This window comes from Delphinus delphis, chromosome 1 (genome assembly GCF_949987515.2).
Source record: "Delphinus delphis chromosome 1, mDelDel1.2, whole genome shotgun sequence".
Lineage (NCBI taxonomy): Eukaryota > Metazoa > Chordata > Mammalia > Artiodactyla > Delphinidae > Delphinus > Delphinus delphis.
In genome coordinates, this window is record NC_082683.1 from 169,854,323 (window position 1) to 169,875,441 (window position 21,119).

The 21,119-nt window shown below is 33.9% G+C and overlaps 1 protein-coding gene across 1 annotated transcript in view; it reads left to right on the forward strand.

The window, feature by feature from the left end:
- Positions 1–21,119, forward strand: part of USH2A (usherin) — a 779,248-nt gene that overhangs the window by 91,624 nt on the left and 666,505 nt on the right. The window contains exons 5-8 of the mRNA XM_060022310.1: positions 459–753; positions 1,715–1,899; positions 2,369–2,590; positions 3,740–3,833. Coding sequence (XP_059878293.1) covers positions 459–753; positions 1,715–1,899; positions 2,369–2,590; positions 3,740–3,833 — 796 coding nt within the window. The remainder of the gene's footprint in view (positions 1–458; positions 754–1,714; positions 1,900–2,368; positions 2,591–3,739; positions 3,834–21,119) is intronic.

Here is a 21,119-nt window from a genome sequence, read left to right on the forward strand (position 1 = left end):
GTGGTTGCCAAGCGGGGTGGGGGAGGGATGGAGTGGGAGTTTGGGGTTAGCAGATGCAAACTGGTATCTTTAGAATGGATAAACAACAAGGTCCTGCTGTATAGCACAGGGAACTATATTCAATATCCTGTGATAAACCATAATGGAAAAGAATATAAAAAAGAATGTATGTACAGGTATAACTGAATCACTTTGCTGTACAGCAGAAATTAACACAACATTGTAATCAACTATACTTCATTTAAAAAAATGTACTGATGTTTTTGATATCCATTTTCTGAGAATGAGTATGTTTATTTGGCCAGGAATGACTTTGATTTTATGTTCTGTTTAGAAAATTATTAAAGCTAAATGGCTGCAAATCAAAACAAAATAGTTATAGATATTGGTAACACCTCTTAGAAGATCTGTCACTGTTGAGCTATTGGTCCTTACCGTCTGCTTCTTGACTCCCACAGAGAGATTCAGGAAGTTTTCTCTGGAGATCTGCCCAGATTGCATACCCAGTCACATTGCCGTTGCCCTGGCAGCCACCCTCGGGTTCCTCGTTTGGAACAGCGATTCTGTGTTCCTAATGATGCAGAAGACACAACCAATAATAGGGTGTTACGGCTGAATCCTGAAGCCCATCCTCTTTCTTTTGTCAATGATAACAATATTGGTACTTCGTGGCTTTCCCGTGTGTTTACGAACATGACCCAGCTTAATCAAGGAGTGACTATTTCAATAGATTTGGAAAATGGACAGTATCAGGTAATTTGAAACAGTGGGATGTGTGTTAGTTTCCAGCGGTGGCTTCAACAAATGACCACAGATTGAATGGCTTTACACAACAGAAATTTCTTATAGTTCTGAATATCAGTAGTATGAAATCAAGGTGTTGACAGGGCCATGCTCCCTCTGAAGACCCTGGGGAAGAATCCTTCTTTGCCTTTTCCAGGTTCTGGTGGCTCCTGGCATTACTTGGTTCATGGCAGCATAACTCCAAGCTCTACTTCCTTTTTTGATGGCCTTCTTCCTTGTTTCTGGGTGTATGTCAATTCTTTCTCTTTCTTCTCTCATGAGGACCATCCTACACCCAGGATTATCTCCCCTTGAGACCCTTAACTTACATCTGCAAAGATCCTATTTTCAAATAAGGTCACATTCACAAGTACCAAGAGTTCGTACTTGAACACATCTATTTGGGGACACATTTCAACTATAAAGTGAAAACTGAATTAGGCAATTGACCATTACCTTACTAAAGTAGTGTATTATAATGTATGAAATAAAAATGTTTCAAAGAAGGTATGTAGGACCTAATATTTTAGAGAAAAATTAGAGATTTGTGTCAAAATTATATGAAATATTGAAACATCGTTTCAATATTAAGTAGCACAAATTAATAAAAACTGAGGTCCTTATTTTAAATTACTACTTAAGAAGAAATATATAACAATTATTTCATATAAGTAATGTTCTTTTTTCATCTTTATAACAAACTTAATATTAATTTCCACCTTAATTTATAAAATTCTTGAGAAGAGGGACATATCTACAATTATAGAATGTGTGGCCTTTACTATATGGCTATGAAATTTCTGGATATCTAATAAATATTTGGTAATTATCATTATAAGGAAGTTATTATATTTGAATCTAACAATTCCATGATTTATACTGATGGGTCAAACTTAAAACTTCAGTGACAATAATTAACATCCGTTTTCAGGTGTTTTACATCATCATTCAGTTCTCTAGTCCACAACCAACAGCAATAAGGATTCAAAGGAAGAAAGACAACAGCCTAGACTGGGAGGATTGGCAGTATTTTGCTAGAAATTGCAGCACTTTCGGAATGAAAAACAATGGAGAATTGGAAAATTCTGATTCTGTCAACTGTCTTCAGCTTCCCAAGTATGAATATTTTTAAATGATTGTCTTTGAATGTATTTAGGAGTTAATTTTAAGAGACTAATGAGCAGTAGTAACCTACATGTAAGCTAACCAGGTTGGTAGAGACTTCCTTCTACCACCAACTTTCTTAAGGCAGATTTTTCTAGGACTCCTCCCTAAATTGAGTTTTAAACAATGTTTAAAATTCTTGTAAAACTTTAGAGTATCTCTTGCTTACAGTCTCACTTGTGCTTTAAAATTGATTTTCAGATTGTCTACCAAGTTATCTATATTAATAGGATTTTTATTATGTCCTCAAGGAAATGTTTTACTATATTTTTCTGTAATGCTCTTATATTGTTTGTATATGAAATATATGGAATATGTTTGTTCTCCCAGCATGAAGAATTTAAGCTATTATTAATATTGTGTTGTGATTTTTGTTTTGTCAAAAATATGAATATCTTATGGTTTCAAATTTCATCAACAGTTTTACTCCATATTCCCGTGGTAATGTCACCTTTAGCATCCTAACACCTGGACCAAATCATCGTCCTGGATACAATAATTTCTATAATACCCCAGCTCTTCAAGAGTTTGTAAAGGCCACACAAGTACGACTTCATTTCCATGGACAGTACCATACAACTGAGACTTCTGTCAGCCCCAGACACAGATACTACGGGGTCAATGAAATCACCATCACTGGAAGGTAGTGTTCATTACCAAGGTTTCAAGTGTGATTTTCATTATGAATATTGTTTCTAATTAGACTTTTGTCATACTTATTTTAAAATACATTAACTAAAATTTCAGAGCAAGCCAGATTCTAATCTTCATGTACTGAATTGGTTTCATACTCTTAAGATTTTGTGGGGAGATTTGTATGCAAGTCTTTGCTGTACATAATATCACATTGTTATAAAATCAATTTTCAAAAGCTGTTTGGTTTAGAAGTTATGACACTATGAATCCAACTTAGAAAATATTTACCAAATATTTTGCTTAGTTTGTTCTGGAATATAATTTTCAAGTATTCTTGAAATCAAAGAGCAGGAGCTAGATTTAGAGTTACAACTATAGTACCAGCTGGTTTATAAGTGTTGGGCTTGGTCTCCCTGAGTCCACAGTTCACAGTTTTATGAGGAATATCTGTTTTCCTTTAAAGGAAAAATCTCATATACTCTAATTAATTTATAGATATCTGATCTAATTGAGAACAAATTTAAACAAATGAATACCTGGAGAACTAGGAGGCAGCATACTCCCTAGTATGGAAATAGTGCATATATAGACAATATTTAAAATTGGTTTGTACTAGAAGAATGATATATCTTGTGAATAAAGAACATCTTTCAAAACAGATCAGAATATCAACATGTAAGTGTTATTTGTTAAGTCATAGCACAATGAAAAAATAATACTATTAAATTTTCACCATCTAATTTTGGGGAAAAAATTGGAATTTGTTAACTTTATTTTCCAGTTTATTCTGAACTGTATAGTCTTAACTGTGTTGTCAGTAGTTGCAGTAAATGCCTTTTCTTGGCAGGTTTGTCACATGGTTAACATAGGTGTAAACAACCCAAGATGGGTTTGAAAATTTCCTTCATGGTCAATGTGGTTTGGATATTAATGACGATCCTTGCCGTACTTAAGTTAATTTAAAACTGTTATGAATATACACATGATTAAAGAGAAACTAATTTTTGTGTTGATTAACACATTTGTCTCCCTTGTTGGATTCACATAGTGGAGATATATATATATATATATATATATATATATATATGTAGGTCTTTAAATATACTCATGATTGAGCTGGTGTTTCTAAGGAGTTGTCTGACGCTCATGTTCACAGGTGTCAGTGCCGTGGTCATGCTGATAACTGTGACACAAAAAGCCAGCCCTATAGATGCCTCTGCTCTCGGGAAAGTTTCACTGAAGGACTTCATGTGAGTTCTCTGTTTATGCATGGGAATCTCAAAAAAGAGGGGTTGGGTTGTTGAATATAAATTCCTTAAACTTGATTTGGTCTAATTTCTGGGTTTGAATAAAAGGAAATTGGTATGAACTTAAAATGTTAATTATTTCAGAAAACTTTTAATAGAGAAAAATTAAAGCCATCAATAAATTTGAAAATTTCATTTAAAAATACTCTAAGAGGAAAATAACAACTAATACTAAACCCAGAGATTTTCTTTTTCCTTTCTTTTCTCATCTTTGTTTCATCAGCATCTCATGTTTATCATATTTTATAAAACAATTTTTAAGGTAACTGAATAGATGGCGCTAAAAGAAAAAGGGTCACATTACTACACCTAAAGGGTAAATTTGTGCAAAGGTACATAGAGAGATCTTTATGTACGTCCATCAATCAAGTTTAATTCATTACTGATATCAGGAATTTTAAGTAGTTAATTTGAAAATCTACAGTAAAATTACTTAGAAATTACATTATTTTAGCTTGTCTATGATCATCAGGGTAAGTTTCATAGTTGAAGTGGAAATTTAGCTACATCATTAAGAATAAGAGGTAAATGAAAAAAATTTGAGAGAGGCTTGTTAGAAATATTCAGCATAAACATCAGTAACAGCTCATATGAAAGAGGGTTACAGCAGCAGTAACAATCATACCAAAAATAAGAGTATGGAGTCTTCAGTAAATGGTGTTTGAAGCAATTGGCTGCCAATTTGTAAGAAAATAAAGTTCGAGGCCTACCTCATGGCATGTACAAAAATCTAGGTGCTTAAAGAATTAAGTGTAAAAATAACTAAATTTATTAAAATAATGATTAGAACAGTGTTTCTAAATCTCAGGTGGGGGGGTCTATATAAGTGTAGCATATGAAATACACAAAAAACAAAGAAGCATATTAGGAGTCATGAAAAAATATTGACATTTTTTTCATATAAATATTTAAAATTCTTTATAGTGTAAGGACTAAAATAACTATAGTGTAATGATAAGTGATGAGGCTGATAGAAAATATTTACATCATATTAACAGATAAAGATTTGAGAGCCCTCTGAAAAGGCAAAACACACTGTTCTTCTACAACTACTGCTTACACTTCTGACGCCAGATGCATGGGGTTTTTCTACACAAAGCAATTCACTTCTCTGTGGACACCAACTGGGTGTCCTACAATTTAATTCAATTCTGACACTAACTGGAAGTATCACAGACCCCATGGGTTTAGAGGTCAGTCCCACCAGAGGAGCTCTCACTTTAGATGCCAGCTGCAAGTAGTGGGTCCCCAGGTTAACTACAACTTCGGTCTGACTTAGCTGCAAATTGGGAGTTCCCCAACCCCCTTTTTGGTTTGATAATTTACTAGAATGGCTCACAAAACTCAAGTAAATACTTTACTTATTAGATGACCATTTATTATAAAAGGATGCAACTCAGGAACAGCCCAGATGGAAGGGATGCATAGGGAAGGTAAGGAGGAAGGGGCGCAGAGCTTCCGTGTCCTCTCTGACCATGCCACCCTCCCAGCACCTCAATGTGTTTATCAATCTGTGGGCTCTCTGAACCTCTTCAGCCAGAGTTCTTATGGAAGCTTCACTATGCATGATTGATTAAATCATTGGCCGTTGGTGATTGAACTTGACCTCTAGGCCCTGTCCCTCCCTGGAGATCCAGAGATGGGGCTGAAAGTTCCAACCCTCTAACCCTGGCAACCAGCCCCTGTTCTTAGGGTGTTTCCAAAAATCACCTCATTAAAATAAACTCAGGTGGGGTTGAAAGGGACTTGTTATGAGTAAAAAAAAGATGCTCTTTTACCTTTTTGTTCTGGAGCTATTTTAGGAACTGGGGACAGAAACCAAATATTATAACAAGATATGTCCCTATCATTCTTGTCAGTTAGGAAATTACAAGAGTTTTAGGAGCTGTGTGCCAGAGCCCAAAAATATAATATATTTTATTATGTCACAAACTCTAATACACAAAAACACTTTAAGAATAATTAGAAAAATAATAATAATAAGGAGCAAATATGTTAAGTATTTTACAAAGAAGAACTGACAATTTTCAACAAACATATGAAAGTTTACCCAACCTCAGTTTTAATTAGAAAATTGCAAATTATAATAAAATATTGTTTTTAACCTATCAAATTAGCAAAAAGTTTCAAAACTGGTAACGTTTAGGTTTGTGAGAATGTGAACTTTTTATATATCATTGACGGAACTACCAATTGGTACAAAAATTTTGGAGGGTAATTTGGCCATATGTATATTAAAGTAAAGTTGTAAATACAGTGAGTTACACTATGTAGTTGTCATTCTAAAAAGCAATTCTGCATTGACAAGAGTATGGAATGGTTGTATCTGTATCTGTGGTTACATAAATATGGGATTATAGGTTAGTGTATTTTAGCTTTTAAAATAATAGCACTGTCTCTGGACTCCTGTATGACTTGTGAGCTTTCTTGCCTCCTAGATCTTTCCCTGACTTGTTTCGTTAGTCACTTCACTTCTCTGTGTAGTTTGTTTTAGAATTTCATGGAATATCTTATTCTTTTAAGACCATCTGTAAAAGGTTTGGCAAACTCCATTTCTGTCGTCTGAGATTCTTAATCTAATTTGTTTTTGACTGCAACATTAGTGCATATAGTTCAATGGCAAGAATATGATCTAAAATGCAGGCTTCCTCTGGCACATTTAGGATGTAATGCTGATCTTCAGTTTCAACTCATGGTCTTTGATTTGGTTACAGCCACCTTTCTTTCTGTGTGCTCAAACCAAAACTTTCATGTTCTAATTCAGAGGCCCCTTTCAACTTTTTCTCCAGATCATTGCTTTATACTGCTGATCTTTTTATTTATACATTTAGTCTTCCCCATTAGTTGATAATCCCTCTGAAAAAAGGAATCTTCTACAGTTTTTGGATATCTCACACTGGAGGCTTTGAGTTTGATTTGATTAGTATATCATGAAAACAAATCTTTTGAAAAAGCATTGATTTTAATGTTTCATTGTATGGCTTATCATGTTGTCGCAGAAAGGAAATTAATTGGATTAACTTGATTGACTCACTTTTTATTCAGCCATAATTGTGTGTTTAAATTTTGGGGATTTTGATTTGTTCTTGATTTTAAAGTGACAGTTATTTGGTTTTTCTTAGTGTCTTCTCCTTTTAATCCTTTAAGATAGACACTTCTTTCCTGGCAGTCAGTGATTTCTTTCATTAACGTCACCCTTCCTCTCCAAACCTATTAATTACCTAACTAAAAAATGCTCTGGGATGAATTGAATAGGGCACTTTGATCTGAATCTGTCTAGTAAATGCAAACTGAGGACTGGCTAATACATTCATTTGATATGTTGTTATCTGAGCTTCTCTTGCTTTATTTTGACTAGTTAGTTCCTCTCCTCTGCCCTCACCCCCATCTCTCTTCCTCTCCATGCCTCATTCCATTTTTTCCTTTTTCTCTCTCTTTAACTGCTCATGGTTAAATGATATTTTATGATTCTTGCATGATTTCATGCTTCCCCTTAAAAATAGAGCCATTAAATGTATCACAGCTTATGATTGGTTTCAGAAGTCAAGTTGGGATTTTCAGACTTGGTCTCAGGTGGTGACTGTTGGATTATGAACTAGTGAAATAATTAACTATACTTTAGGTTGAGAATATGTTTTAATGCTTCTTGTTTCGACACTAAGTGCCTTTTGAAAACAAAAGTTTCAAAGTTGACTTTTCTGTTATTTTCCTCCTGTCATATTTTGATAATTTGTGACTGTAGCCATAAATAAAAAAGCAACAAATATCATTCACTTACCAAAGTTTTGGCAAATGCAGCTGAAGGGAAAAAATAAATAGACTGTTAAGTTGAATGATTTCTCAGTCTTATGATATTTTCAACCATGTGTTGAAAATAAAAAATGATTTTATAATGCATTCATAGCATGAGCTTCTCTTTTGTTATCATTCTAGATATTTTAATACATGTGGGACTTAGGTATCTGAAAAAGTTGTCTTAAAATAATTTGAAAATATATTTATTCAAATGCTTTTCACGTTGTTCCACTTTTTAAAATAATAAGTTTTGGTATATAAGCCATTCATATCCTATTGGAACCAATGTTCTTTTTAAAGATCTGGACATAATCCAAAAAGAATGTCTTCAATTTCACAGTATTATGCTAGCCATTAATAATATTACTCAATAAACAGGGCTTTTGTGAATTATATTACAGCCATTTGGTAAACAGATGAAAACGTAAGATTTGAGAATATGCCAGTTCTGGGCAATTGTCAGTCCTATGAGAAAGTGTTTTTAGCGGAAGTGAAAATGAATGAAGTCGGGGGAAAGGAATGGAATGGTGAATTCAGAAGCAAGTTCATATGTGGAGCCATTCTAGAGAATTTTCTGTATGAAACATTCTTTAGTTGTTTATAAAGTTGATGTTAGGAGCTGGTGGTCCTCAGGTGGGAACAGTGTTTAAATAGTTTTTTCTTTATTTTCCAACAAAAGTTTTCACTTTTCTTTCTTTCTTTTTTTTTTTTTGGTTACACCTCTGAATTCTCTTAATTAGAAAGTAGTCCAATACTATGCCCATGTTCCCCATGGCAACAGTTGGCTAACTCAGGGTAGCAATTACCATCTTCAGAGCATTATCACTGTTCAGTTGCTGCTAAATTTACGACTGTCCTTAGCTTTATATCTTGGTGACCTCATTCATGTTAACTACCTGTCTTCAGACACTTTTAAACTTCTGAACCCTAAAAAACAGAACTCACTAATTGAGACTTACACTAGTAGCCAGAATACATGATTATTTATTTTGGGTATAGCTGGATTGGCAGTCTATGCCAATCTATAGCTGGATTGGCAGTCTATTAGCTCCTATTTATTTTGTGCATTCATAAAATTATAAAACTAACAAATAACCAAAAACAACTCAAGAAAATCTATTACCAAAAACACCACTGATTCTAAGATGAACTTAAAGGCACACTTACTTTTTCTTAAACGTTTTGTGAAACCTAAAGCATTTATCTTCGGGAGACTGACTGACTCTGCTCAGTGCTGTTGGACTGGGAACTGACATATTTTGGTATGGTATTGGCAATTTTAAGGCTTTGACTTTCATGTATTATGTATGCAATAAATTAGAATGGCATAGTTCATTAATAGAGAATAATTTTTGCGTACTGCTACATTTCTTCCCTCCAAATGACTGAAGCAGTGAGTAATTAATTTACTGATCCATTTTAGGATTAATCTATAGAAAAACAAATCCCAACAGACTGGACGCTATTCAAAAACTTTTGAGCAGAGTTGAATGTTTTAAAGTAGATTTCAGGATTACATGGCATTGAACTTGCATGGATCATATGATTGTTGATACTGTTTTAAAATGAGTAATTTTATTTTATTTGGATAATTATTTTCATTTATGTATTTTTAACATCAATAATTTTTTGAGATAATTGTAAATTCATATGCTAGTGTAAGAAATAACACAAAGAGATTTCTTGTCCCCTTTACCAAATATGACTCATGGGAACATCTTGCAGAACTACTGTTTTTCCTTTTTAAATCAACTTTCTTGAAGTATAATTTGCGTACAATAGAGTATACCCATTTAAAAATATATAGTTTGGGGCTTCCCTGGTGGCGCAGCAGTTGAGAGTCCGCCTGCCGTTGCAGGGGACACGGGTTCGTGCCCCGGTCCGGGAAGATCCCACATGCCGCGGAGCGGCTGGGCCCGTGAGCCATGGCCGCTGAGCCTGCACGTCCGGAGCCTGTGCTCCGCAACGGGAGAGGCCACAACAGTGAGAGGCCCGCGTACCGCAAAAAAAAAAAAAAAAAAAAAATGTATAGTTTGATGAGTTTTGGCAAATGTATCCCCTCATGTAATAACCACCATGATCAAGATATAGAATGTTTTCGTCTCCCCACTCTTTTGTGTTCCTTCGTAGTCAATGTCTCCTCCCAAATCTCAATCCTAGGAAACCACCAATCTGTTCAATGTCACTGTAGGTTAATTTTGCCTGTTCTAAAATTTCATATCATGGAGTTATTCAATATGTGTTATTTTGGTACATAGGCTTTGTCGACCTAAAAAATGCACAACATGAGAGTTGTGAGTTAAGTTTTATTTGAGGCAAAATGAGGACTGTAGCCCAGGAGACAGCATCCCAGATAGCTCTGAGAAACTGCTCCAAAGAGGTAGGCAGGTAGGTCAGTATATATGTGATTTTGGTGAAGGGGGAGTACATGCGGTCGAGCACATATTGTTTTGCAGAAGGTCTCTGCTAGTCACGAGGAGCAGACGTCACCAGGAAAGATTTTAGTGCTTTTCTAGATATGAGGAGATACAAGAATTGGGCTCGTAAAATTGGCTCCTGAAAATATCTATCTGAAGACCTGTTCTACCCATTTTTCCCAGAGCACAGAGTGCCTCATTGCTGCTCTCCACCTGAACTCCTTTCAGGGAGTGTTGAAAGTCAGCAGCTGCAGCAGCACATAATTTAATCCTTGTGGAGGTAGATGGCCAGTGCCCATGGCAAGGGCCAATTTGTCATTGACAGCTTCTACATCCCATCCCGACAACTCCTTTGTACTTTATAGATCATTTCCTAACTAGTCATATTATTAGCTTTATTGTAATAAAGTACCTCTGGTCCACCTGCTCAGGAAGTCCATTATAACTATCAAAAAATATGTGTTAAGATCATGGCAGAATACAACCTAGGAATTGGAAGCTTGTGTATGGAACTAACTAGCCTACGTCAACTAACATGGTGGCATAGCTACAATATAGGTCTTACTTCTTTTCTCCTCCTGTCTGGCACTTTCTTTACCTGGTCTAAGAGTTCAAGTATTGATAGAATCTAGCTTTAAGAAAAGTGTTATCCATTGAAACTTGCATCCTTAGAATTTTTCATTTTCTTTTAATAGCTGCATGCACCTTTCAAGGGCTCTGGGCCAAAAATGATGCGCTGACCACTGCCTCTGCCAAGCACGCGCACTTTGTTGGCTACTTAACTAGTCTTTCATCATCGTGTGACATCATTGTCTGCAGGGGTGGTCAAGCATTCACAGAGCAATTTATTAGGAACCATGAATACTTCCTTTATTCTGTGGCTCTGATTTGTGACCCTTTGATAACATTAATCATGGATTTTATGAATTTTAACTAAAATCGCACCATCAGTATGCGTTTTTGTTAGTATTATAAATAGCAGAGCCAGCTTAAAGCATTTTATATAATAAACTTTCCTACCATTCAATAATTTGAATGGTGCCAGCGTCACACTCTACATTGCTTTTTATGTAAATGAATATTTCCTGTTATTTGAGAGAGTGTATTCCTTTAGAGCACTGAAGTCCAGAAGTATGAGTCATCATGACTAACTTCTGTCATATTTTTATTACACATCAAGCTTTATGACTTCTTATGTTTTCTTTTTGCTCACAGAAATTTTTTACTGTAAATGTATTTCATTTTATACGATAGTTTTGTAACACTAATGAATTAATTCATTTTCACGTAACTAGCATTCTGGCAGTTAGTATTATAGAATCTCCATTAGAGGTACATTTAGTGAGTCAAGGTCAAGAATTTCATTTCCTATCTGACACGTGGATGATATTATTAATCTTTGAAAAACACTTATACTTGTTTCCCTGAGATAGGTATATACATACATGTCTTTAAAATGCAAGTTTAAAATGTGAAAAAGAGGTTAGGATCAAGGGGATAGATTGAGACAGCTTTATAGAAGAAGTAAATAGAGATGATGAACATATACAAATGAAGAAATATGATATTTAAGGGGATAAGGGTAAATAATTGTCCAAAGCTGAGGAATGGCATGATCCTTCTGAATCCTAAGTAGACTATGAAAAAAATACATAGGTAAGATATAATGAATCTGATGATCATCAGAGACCAAGAGTGGATACTAAAAAGTAACCAGAGAGAAAGATAAATTATTTATAGATCTGAATTTATAAGAAACTGTGACATTGGATATCTCAATCCACAATAGAAGCCAGAAGACAGTGGAATAGTGCAATACCTCTGAATTCCAAAGAGAAAGTAACCAACAAACCTAGAATTGTATTTGTAGCTAAACTATCAATTAACAACAAGGGAGAAAAAATACATTTTTGTCTAACAAAAATTTATCAACTTTACCACCAGTAGATTCACTAAAAGAATTTTTAAAGGCTATACTTCATAAAGAAATACAATGATTTCAGAAAAAAAGGCCTGATGTGCAAGAAGGAATTATAAGCAAGTGAACCAGTAAATATATATAAGCTATATTAAATAATAATATTGTTTAATAATGATATATTTAATAATAAATGTAAACTCTATTAATAATAACATTATAGATGGTGGAGTGTATGAAATAGCAAGATACTCCTAAAATGGACATTAAAATACAATTAAGGGAAAGGAAAATATTCGACTCCAGCCCCCTCTAGTCATCCTGCTGTGTCTAAGGGGTCAGACTGAGGGATTGTTACACACTCATTAAAAGCCTGAGACCTAATTATAGGGCTATTGAACACTTCTCCACACCCCACACCTTAGACCACATCACTAAAGGCATATTTTTATGGAGTTCCTTTAATCCAGTACATAATGTACAGTTTTCAAAAAAAAATTAAAAGGCATACTAAAAGACCAAAAGTAAAGTTTAAAGAGACAGAGCAAACTTCAGATCCAGATTCAGATATAGTAGAAATGTTGGAATTATCAGATTGGGAAGTTAAAACAACTATAATTAATATGCTACAGGTTCTAATGGGAAAATGATATAATACACAAGAACAGATGGGTAATGTAAGCAGAAAGATGGAAATTCTAAAAAAAAAAAAGAGATGGTAGAGATCAAAAACACTATAACAGGAATGAAGGATGTCTTTGATGGATTCATTAGCAGACTGGACACGGCTGAAGAAAGAATCTCTGAGCTTGAGAATATGTCAATAGAAACTTCCAAAACTGAATAGCAAAGAGAAAAATTATTTTAAAAAAAGAAGAATATCTAAGAACTGTGGGACAGTTACAAAAGATATAATATATGCATAATGGAAATACTAGAAAGAGAAGAAAGAAATGGAAAAGAAGAAGCAATAATGACTGAGAATTTCCCAAATGAATGTCAGACACCAAACCACTAATCCCAAAAGCCTGAGAACACCAAGCAAAATAAATTCCAAAAATTTACACCCAGGTATATCATATTCAAACCACAGGAAATAAAAGATAAAGAAAAAATCTGAAAAGAAACCAGAAAAAAAAAACACACCTAACCTATAGAGGAATAAAGATAAGAATTACTTCTGACGTCTCAGAAACCATGCACACAAGGAAAATTAAATATTTCAAGTGTTGAGAGACACAACCCACCAACCTAGAATTCTGTAACTTGCAAAATTATCCTTCGAAAGTGAAGGAGAAGTGAAAACTTTCTCAAACAAAGTTGAGGGAATTTGTTGTCAGTAGACTTGTTTGCAAGAAATTCTTCAGAGAGTTCTTCAGAGAACAAAGAAGTTCTTCAGAGAGAAGGAGAATGATATAGATCAGAAGCTTGGATCTACATAAAGAAAGGAAGTGACTTAGAGATGAAATAAGTGAAGATAAAATAAAACATTTGTTTTTCTTATTTTAATTGATCTAAAAGATAAAAATTTGTTCAAAATAATTGCACGATATGTTGGGTTGGCCAAAAAGTTCGTTCGGATTTTTCAGTAAGATGGAAAACCTGGATGAACTTTTTGGCCAACTCCATACTTGATGATTATAGCTTATGTATTAGTGAATCAAGTGGCAACAGTGATACAAGGGACAGAAGAGAGGATCCAGGGGTGCTTTGTTTTGTTAAAGTACTTATTCTACCCATGAAGTGGTGTAGTGTTATTTGAAAGTGGACTTAGATTAATTGTAAATTATTGTAAATTAGTTGGAAATGCATATTACAAACTCTAGGACATCCACTTTTTTAAAAAGTAAAAAAAAAAAAAGAAAAGGATAATTGATATGCTGAGAAAAGAGAGCAAATGGAATCACATCAAATGCACAGTTAAAACAACAAAAGGCAGAAAGAGTGGAAGACAAAAATAGAATCAAAGAATGAGGGCAATGAATAGAAAAGAGTAACAGATACAGTAGGCATTACTCCAAATATGTCAGTAATTACTTTAAACATCAATGGCCTAAACATCAATTAAAAGAGTTTGTCAGAGAGGATCAAAAACATGACACAACTATACATTGTCTACAAGAAACCCACATTAAATATAAAGACACATATAGATTAAAAGTAAAGAAATGGAGAAAGATATATCATGTTAACACTAATCAAACGAACACTAGAGTAAATACTGAAATATTAATTTCAGACAGAGCACAGTTAAGAGTAAGGAAAATTATTAGTGATAAGATGGGGTATTACATAGTGGTAAAAGGGTCAAATCTACAAGGAGACATAACAATCATTAATGTGCTTGTGCCTAACAACAGAGCATCAAAGTACACAAGGCAGAAACTGATAGAAGAGGAAGTACAAATAGATGCAGTCACTGTCATAGTTAGAGTCTTCAGCACCCCTCTCTCAGAAATGGGCAGATCCAGTAGGCAGAAAATCTGTAAGGGCATAGTTGAATTCAACAACACTTTCAATCAACTGGATATATAATTGAACACCTGTAGATTACTTTGTCCAACAATTGCAGAATATGCATTCTTCTCAAGCTCACTTGGAACATTCACTAGATTAACCACATTCTGGGCCATAAAACGCACCTGAACAAACTTAAAAGAAAGCATACAATGTGTGCTCTCAGACCACTTGGTTCCAACTGTGGGAGGATATTTTATACGTGTATATAGGAGTACATATTTTGGTGGATCAGACGAATAGGAATATCCAAAGCAAAACCTACCAAATGATGTGTATGGTGGAAACATTATTGAAAAATATTTAAAAGACCTAAATTATTGGAGAACCACACCATGCTCATGTAGAGGAAGATTTAATATAACAGATGTCAATTCTCCCCAATCATAATATAAATTCAGTTTAATTCTAATCAAAATATTACAACAGATTTTTTTTCTGTGACTTGACAAACTTATTCTAACATAAAGATGATTAGAGGAGTGAAAACAGTGGAAATAAATTTGGGGAAGATAGTGGCAGGGTCTTGCCCTTCGCAATAATGTCTTATTATGAAGATAAATAACATTTTTCCCTTGGACTTTTGGGCACATGAAGCACAAACTAACAAAGGAAGAAATTGGTAAACGTGGCTATGTTAAAATTAGAAACTTCTAATCATCAAAAGCTACCTTTTTAAGAAAAGAAAGAAAAACTACAGACTAGCAGATGATATTGGCAACACAATGCATATAGCAAAGGGAACTTTTAAATCATACAAACTAATTGAAAAACTTACCAAAATAACGAATGGGTAATTCACAGAAGAGGCCAGAAGTGGCAACTTAAATGGTCAATCTACATATGAAAACATCTGAACCTTTACTGGTTATTGATAAAGTAACCAAAACTATGAGATAACGGTTTATACCCATGAGGTTGGTAAAGATGAAAAAATCTGAAAATTTCAGATGCTGACAAAGATGTGAATTACGTACTGAGCACTGATACGCCACTGATGGGAAGGTGCCACCACTGTGGAAAAACAATTTGCAAATATTTAAAGGAAATACAGCAGTGGATATGAATGAATATAGGTATTGTGTTAACATTAGACTTCTCAAACAATGGAGTGCAAAAAGCTTGTTTTAGAATAATACATACAACATACCATTTATGTAAAATTAAAACCATGTAGAACAATACTATGTTACAAGTAATACAAAAATATAAAGTATAAGTATCAAGAAATACTTGTGAATGAATATTACTAATTTCAGATGTTATTGGTAGGGTGGAATGTATACAGCATTTTATTTTATTTTCATCAGGTGGTGAATAAGGAACACAATTTGCTGTTTTTATAAATTTTGCATGTCTTAAATATCTCAACATAATTTTCCTAAAATATAATAATTTGATTTATTAATCTATTAGGAACATATTATCTACGTTAAGTATTCATCCTATCGGTAAAGACAGTGGAGGTGATGCTACTCTCTTCAGCATGGAATAACCATTACAAAATTAATGATTACTGTCTACCCTTATTGTTCTAAAGTGAAGCTTCATCATTTGCTCTCTTCATTTAACAAATATTTATGAAATGCCTTCTATATGTAGAGCCTTATGCTAGAGTACAACCATAAAATCTTGATTATAGGTGCAAGTATTTGAAAATACTGACGGACTTTCATTTATGAAATTCAAAAAAGATTCCCTGGAAGACACTAATTACTATAATAAATGGAGATGACTTTAATACAAACAAGTGATTCAGGCTGACAGTTTGTCAACAAATATTGTTGACATTTTAAATCTTAAAAGGAAAAATTAAACGCAACTATACTAATAAAAGAATTTTTAATTTACTAATGTAGTACTCATGTCTAGCACTGGATAAAATTTGGAATGTAAGTTGGCTTTATATCCAAATAGTAACTCAAATGTATTTTTATGTCTACTCATTAAACTAAACGACAGAGATAATGGATCATGCTTCTTAATATATGAATCCATATTTTGTATTATGTATATTATTTGGAACAGTTGCATGTAAAGAACATTTTTAATATAATCCATTTCTTTTTCATTAAGTTTCTTTTCAAAATATGCAGTTTATACTATACAAATGTGTTCTTTACTCCAGGCCATATTTTCTGGCCCACAAACAGGGTTAAATTATTATATTACACAGTAGAATTGCTTTGGCTTGGCCACTACCCACAAACTTGAGCAAATCTTAAAGTCCTCCTTATGGACTCTTGGGGGAACATGTTGTATCTTCACATGTGTCTTTTTAGTGCACTGAACAAGTCACACAATAAAAAGAAAGGGGGGAAAAAAAGAACAGAAAGCTCAAGGGAAAAATCAAATATCAAACACCATCAATATTCAAAATTAATGAATAAAACTCTGGAGCCCATCATCCAGGTGCTTCTGCTTCATTCAACGACTAGCCGTAGTTAGATGGTCTGTATTCACAAATCACATGGTAAAAAACCCTGTGCTTAAAAGTACATAGGCTATCAGTTATATTTATACAGAGACGATGTGTAGAACTGAATCAGTTGTCTGAATAATTCTGCCTACAGTCTACTTTTGCAAGTGTAGATTTTGTTTCACACATTATTAAAATTTGTTTTATTGGATGATTTTCTAATCATTGCACAGTGCCTGTAGAGGTACAGACAATGCATTGCATGAATTAGAAAGTTTCTAAAAGTAGCCACCACATATTAATAGTTGAATTGCCAGACAGGCTTTGTATATTAAGTATTCACAATCATTGTATTGCCACCAATGTCTGATCAGTATTGTCGAATAGTATTAGTAGTTATTTAATTGATGCTATTAATTTTAGCACCTACAAAGCAGGTAAGTACAATTTTTCTGTGGGCACTTTAATTATATGAGAATTTCTAACTAGGGGAAAGATAATTACTGAGAAAGGAATATATCATTGAAGGCTAAATACATGAACATTTCTGTCTTTTCAATGGTGAAGCATGGTAATTGTTTTAAATTTGCTAATTAACATTACATAGTAATCCACGGGTAAAATTCTGCAGGTAAAATATTGCATTTACCTTTAAACCTTTTATGTTACTATTTAATTAAATACTGCACGTACTAAGGTACCATCCTGCAGCATGTTATAAATGTAAGCAATCTATTAGGTCATTCCTCCATACATTCATGCATTTATCAAACATATATTGATCACTTATTGTGTACAAAGCATTCAGCCATTTTCTGTCTAGATTGTCTCCAGAGTTGGAAGTTTTATCTATGCTTCCACACCCACCCCACACAATCTATCATGATGATAAATTAACAAGTTTGTGTAACAATACCTTTATGATTGGAACGTTAGAGATACCTAGAGAAACTTCTATTGGAAAAAATAGTTACATGAGTACACTGAAGTTTTTATGTTTATAAAGATGATTTCTCTATCTAGTAGACAAAAGAAATTACATGAAATGGCATCATTTGAATTACAACTACCACTACATTCGAAGGAAAGAGGAAGCTTGAATAGGGCCTGAGGACAATTATTATTATTAGAGATTTAAGGCAAAATTTCCAACATACTGGTCTGGCTTCTACTGAGGAGAAAGGAGCAATTTACAGACCTTCCAAAGATCTCTAATTCATTTAGGCCATTTGGGAATAGTGTAACAAATAAGCTCTTTTAGCTCAGTAAGTAGTACTATACTGACTAAAAAGTGAGCAGTTTATAATCTCTCACTTTGAAACAGATTGCCTTGTTTCCCTTCCCATAGAGGCAGGGGCTGCCTACATACCTCTGAATTTTCCAGCCAGGAGTGGGGTGACTCCTAGTTTCGGTTTCCTGGGCTCTGCCATCCAGTTTAGACACTGAACAGAAGGAGGTAAGAATGGACATCTAGCTATAGTGAATCCACTCAACACCTCCCTCCCTCAGAGGTCATTTTCTATCCCTGGAGACAGTCTAGCATGGGGATTAGGAGCAAGGGCTATCTATCTACCTATGTGTGTATGTACATATGTATCTATCATTTGTGTATCTAAATTGAATACCTCCTATGTGTTAGGGCTTCCTCTAGGCCCTGGAAATACAGTAATGAATAAAAACCAACAAACTTTTCTGCCCTTAGAAATTTTTACATTCTAGTTTATACTAGTTGACATTCTACTGGATGATTTTAGAAATTTATTCAATTTCTTTCCTATTCTTCAGTTTTCTCAGTTGTAAAATGGAGGTAATAGCAGCTACTACTCCATAGGTTGTTGGAGAGATTTAGTCATCAAATGTATATGAAGCACTTAGGCCTGACACCGTAAGCCTTAGCTATTCTTAGTACATGGGAAGCATTGCCTAGATAAAGACATCTGTGGGCATTTTACTGTTGAGGGTAGGAAGGGAAATAATTTTGTCTCACTTCTGTTTTTTTTGCTAGAGCCAGGAATGAAAGAAATGAATTCACTGATAGAAATGAGCTTTCATTGCATCAACCGTTCATTGATTTATTCACTCATTCATACATTCATTTGTTCATTCCCTCACCCAGTAAGCATTTATTGAGCAGTTACAAAGTTCCAGCCATTATGCTGGGATTCATTAGATCAATAAAATCTGGTTCCTGCTTAAGGAAGCTCAGAATCTAACAAGGACAACGGAGAAGTAAAGTACTATTATAATATTCTATGATAATTGCAGTGATTTTAAAAGTATAGACAAAATGCTATTTTCTCTATGCATGCTTAAGGAGATAAGTCAGTACCCATAGTTCTTCTTTGCACCTCTAAAATTTTAGCCTGTATGGTATGCACTAGACTTTAAAAAAAGGATTATTTCATTTATTTACCAGAATTGCGGAATTAACTACTCTTTGTAAATTTTCCAGATGTGATCTTTTAAAATGAACATTAAAAGAAGTTTTAATCTGTTTTCTGAAATCATTCAAAAACAAATTGTTCACTTCCTCGTTTTCTTAACCTGTGACTGTTAAAGACAAGTTGTTTTTGATGACTCATGGTCATCATTATGAACTTGAGCTTTCAAAGGGCATTGAGTCTGTTGGACGGTTGAGTCTGTTGAACTCTTCTGTTAGTAACTTGTGGGACGACCCCATCCACCTCCCATCTTCCCATGGCCCTTATGTATTTTTGGCTAAGAGGACATTTTCTTCTTCCTTCCTTCAAAGACACATAATGAGCATTTAAGATTGCTGGATAAGTGACTGAAGAAATGTGTTGCTGCTATAGTTACATTTTTGAAAATGGGACTATTTGTATGTACTTTTTCTGTAAATTTGGATCAGATTTGAAATATTGGCAATAGTAGATCAAAATTGAGACTGATGGGAGTAGCGTTGATAAAAGTGCTTTTGGACCTGTGGATAATCTTTGAAAGACTGTCTTTGCTAGTCTGTAATAGTAACAAAAGAACACTATTCCAGTTTAATGGTCCAGAAGAGAGAAATGTCATTGTGTAATATTAATACATAATGTAGTAAAATAAATGTCATCAGTGTCTTGTATATTCAATGATTATTCTGTGACTTGTCTACCTGAACATGTCAAAGTATTTGGCTGCAACTTAGGGGAGTTGATTAGTAGCCTTTAAGATGCTATCAGAATGAAAGCAATGAAATGAATCAGTTGATAAAGGTCCTCACCCTGATATAACCAGTGTCTAACCTTATAATTTGAACAACCAGGGACATATCAGGGGAATCCAGTTGGTACAGAAGAAACTGAAACATAATCCAAAGTGACAAATGATCAACTGGAGATTGGGAGAACGTTAGGTGGAAAAACATTTGGTTCAGAACCAGAATATAAGATATACAACTATTTCTGGATTTTAAATGAAACTTTAAAAGTCATTAACGGAAAAGATAGAAATAATTGTGAGAATTCAAACATTTACTCGTCATGCCCTTAATTATTATTTCTTCCATTTTGTCACGATATTCTTTGTATTATCGTAAAGGAGTTGTGAGAAACAGAATTATAAGATGAAAAATGTAACAATTTTATGAAATGTTGTAACCAAAAAATAGACTACAGAGTATTCCTTCTCTGTTATCTGTCTTTGTAAACCACATAAAATGATAAAAACACAGCTTCATCCTTAATATCAGAGGCCAAAATGTGTGTCAAGGTGCCATAGTTGTGTATGTTTTAAATCAAACTTTAAAACAGAAATTTAAGCTGTCATTTCTCAAAATCCTTGCTTCTATATGTTAATCTCATCATTCTGAAAATTTTCTATCGTTTAAAAATCATATTCTGTTTACTGGTAATTCATGTACTCTTTCAGCCTACATTATACTCAAAAAGAGAGTTATTTCCTCTGTAGTATCTTATTGATCTGTGTGTAATTTAAAATAAGAACATTTTAATTTTCTTAGCAAAATGGTACATGCAACTGATGCAAATAATGTATAATTTTCTTGTAATCATCCGTGCAGTTGCATTTTATTTGAACACAATTTTTAATACATTAGTAATAAATGCACACTGTGGAAAGAAATGTTATAAAAAGCAAGTCATCTGTAACCCTACGGCCCCTAGACAACCTTGGCAAATAGTTTACATCCTTTCAGATAT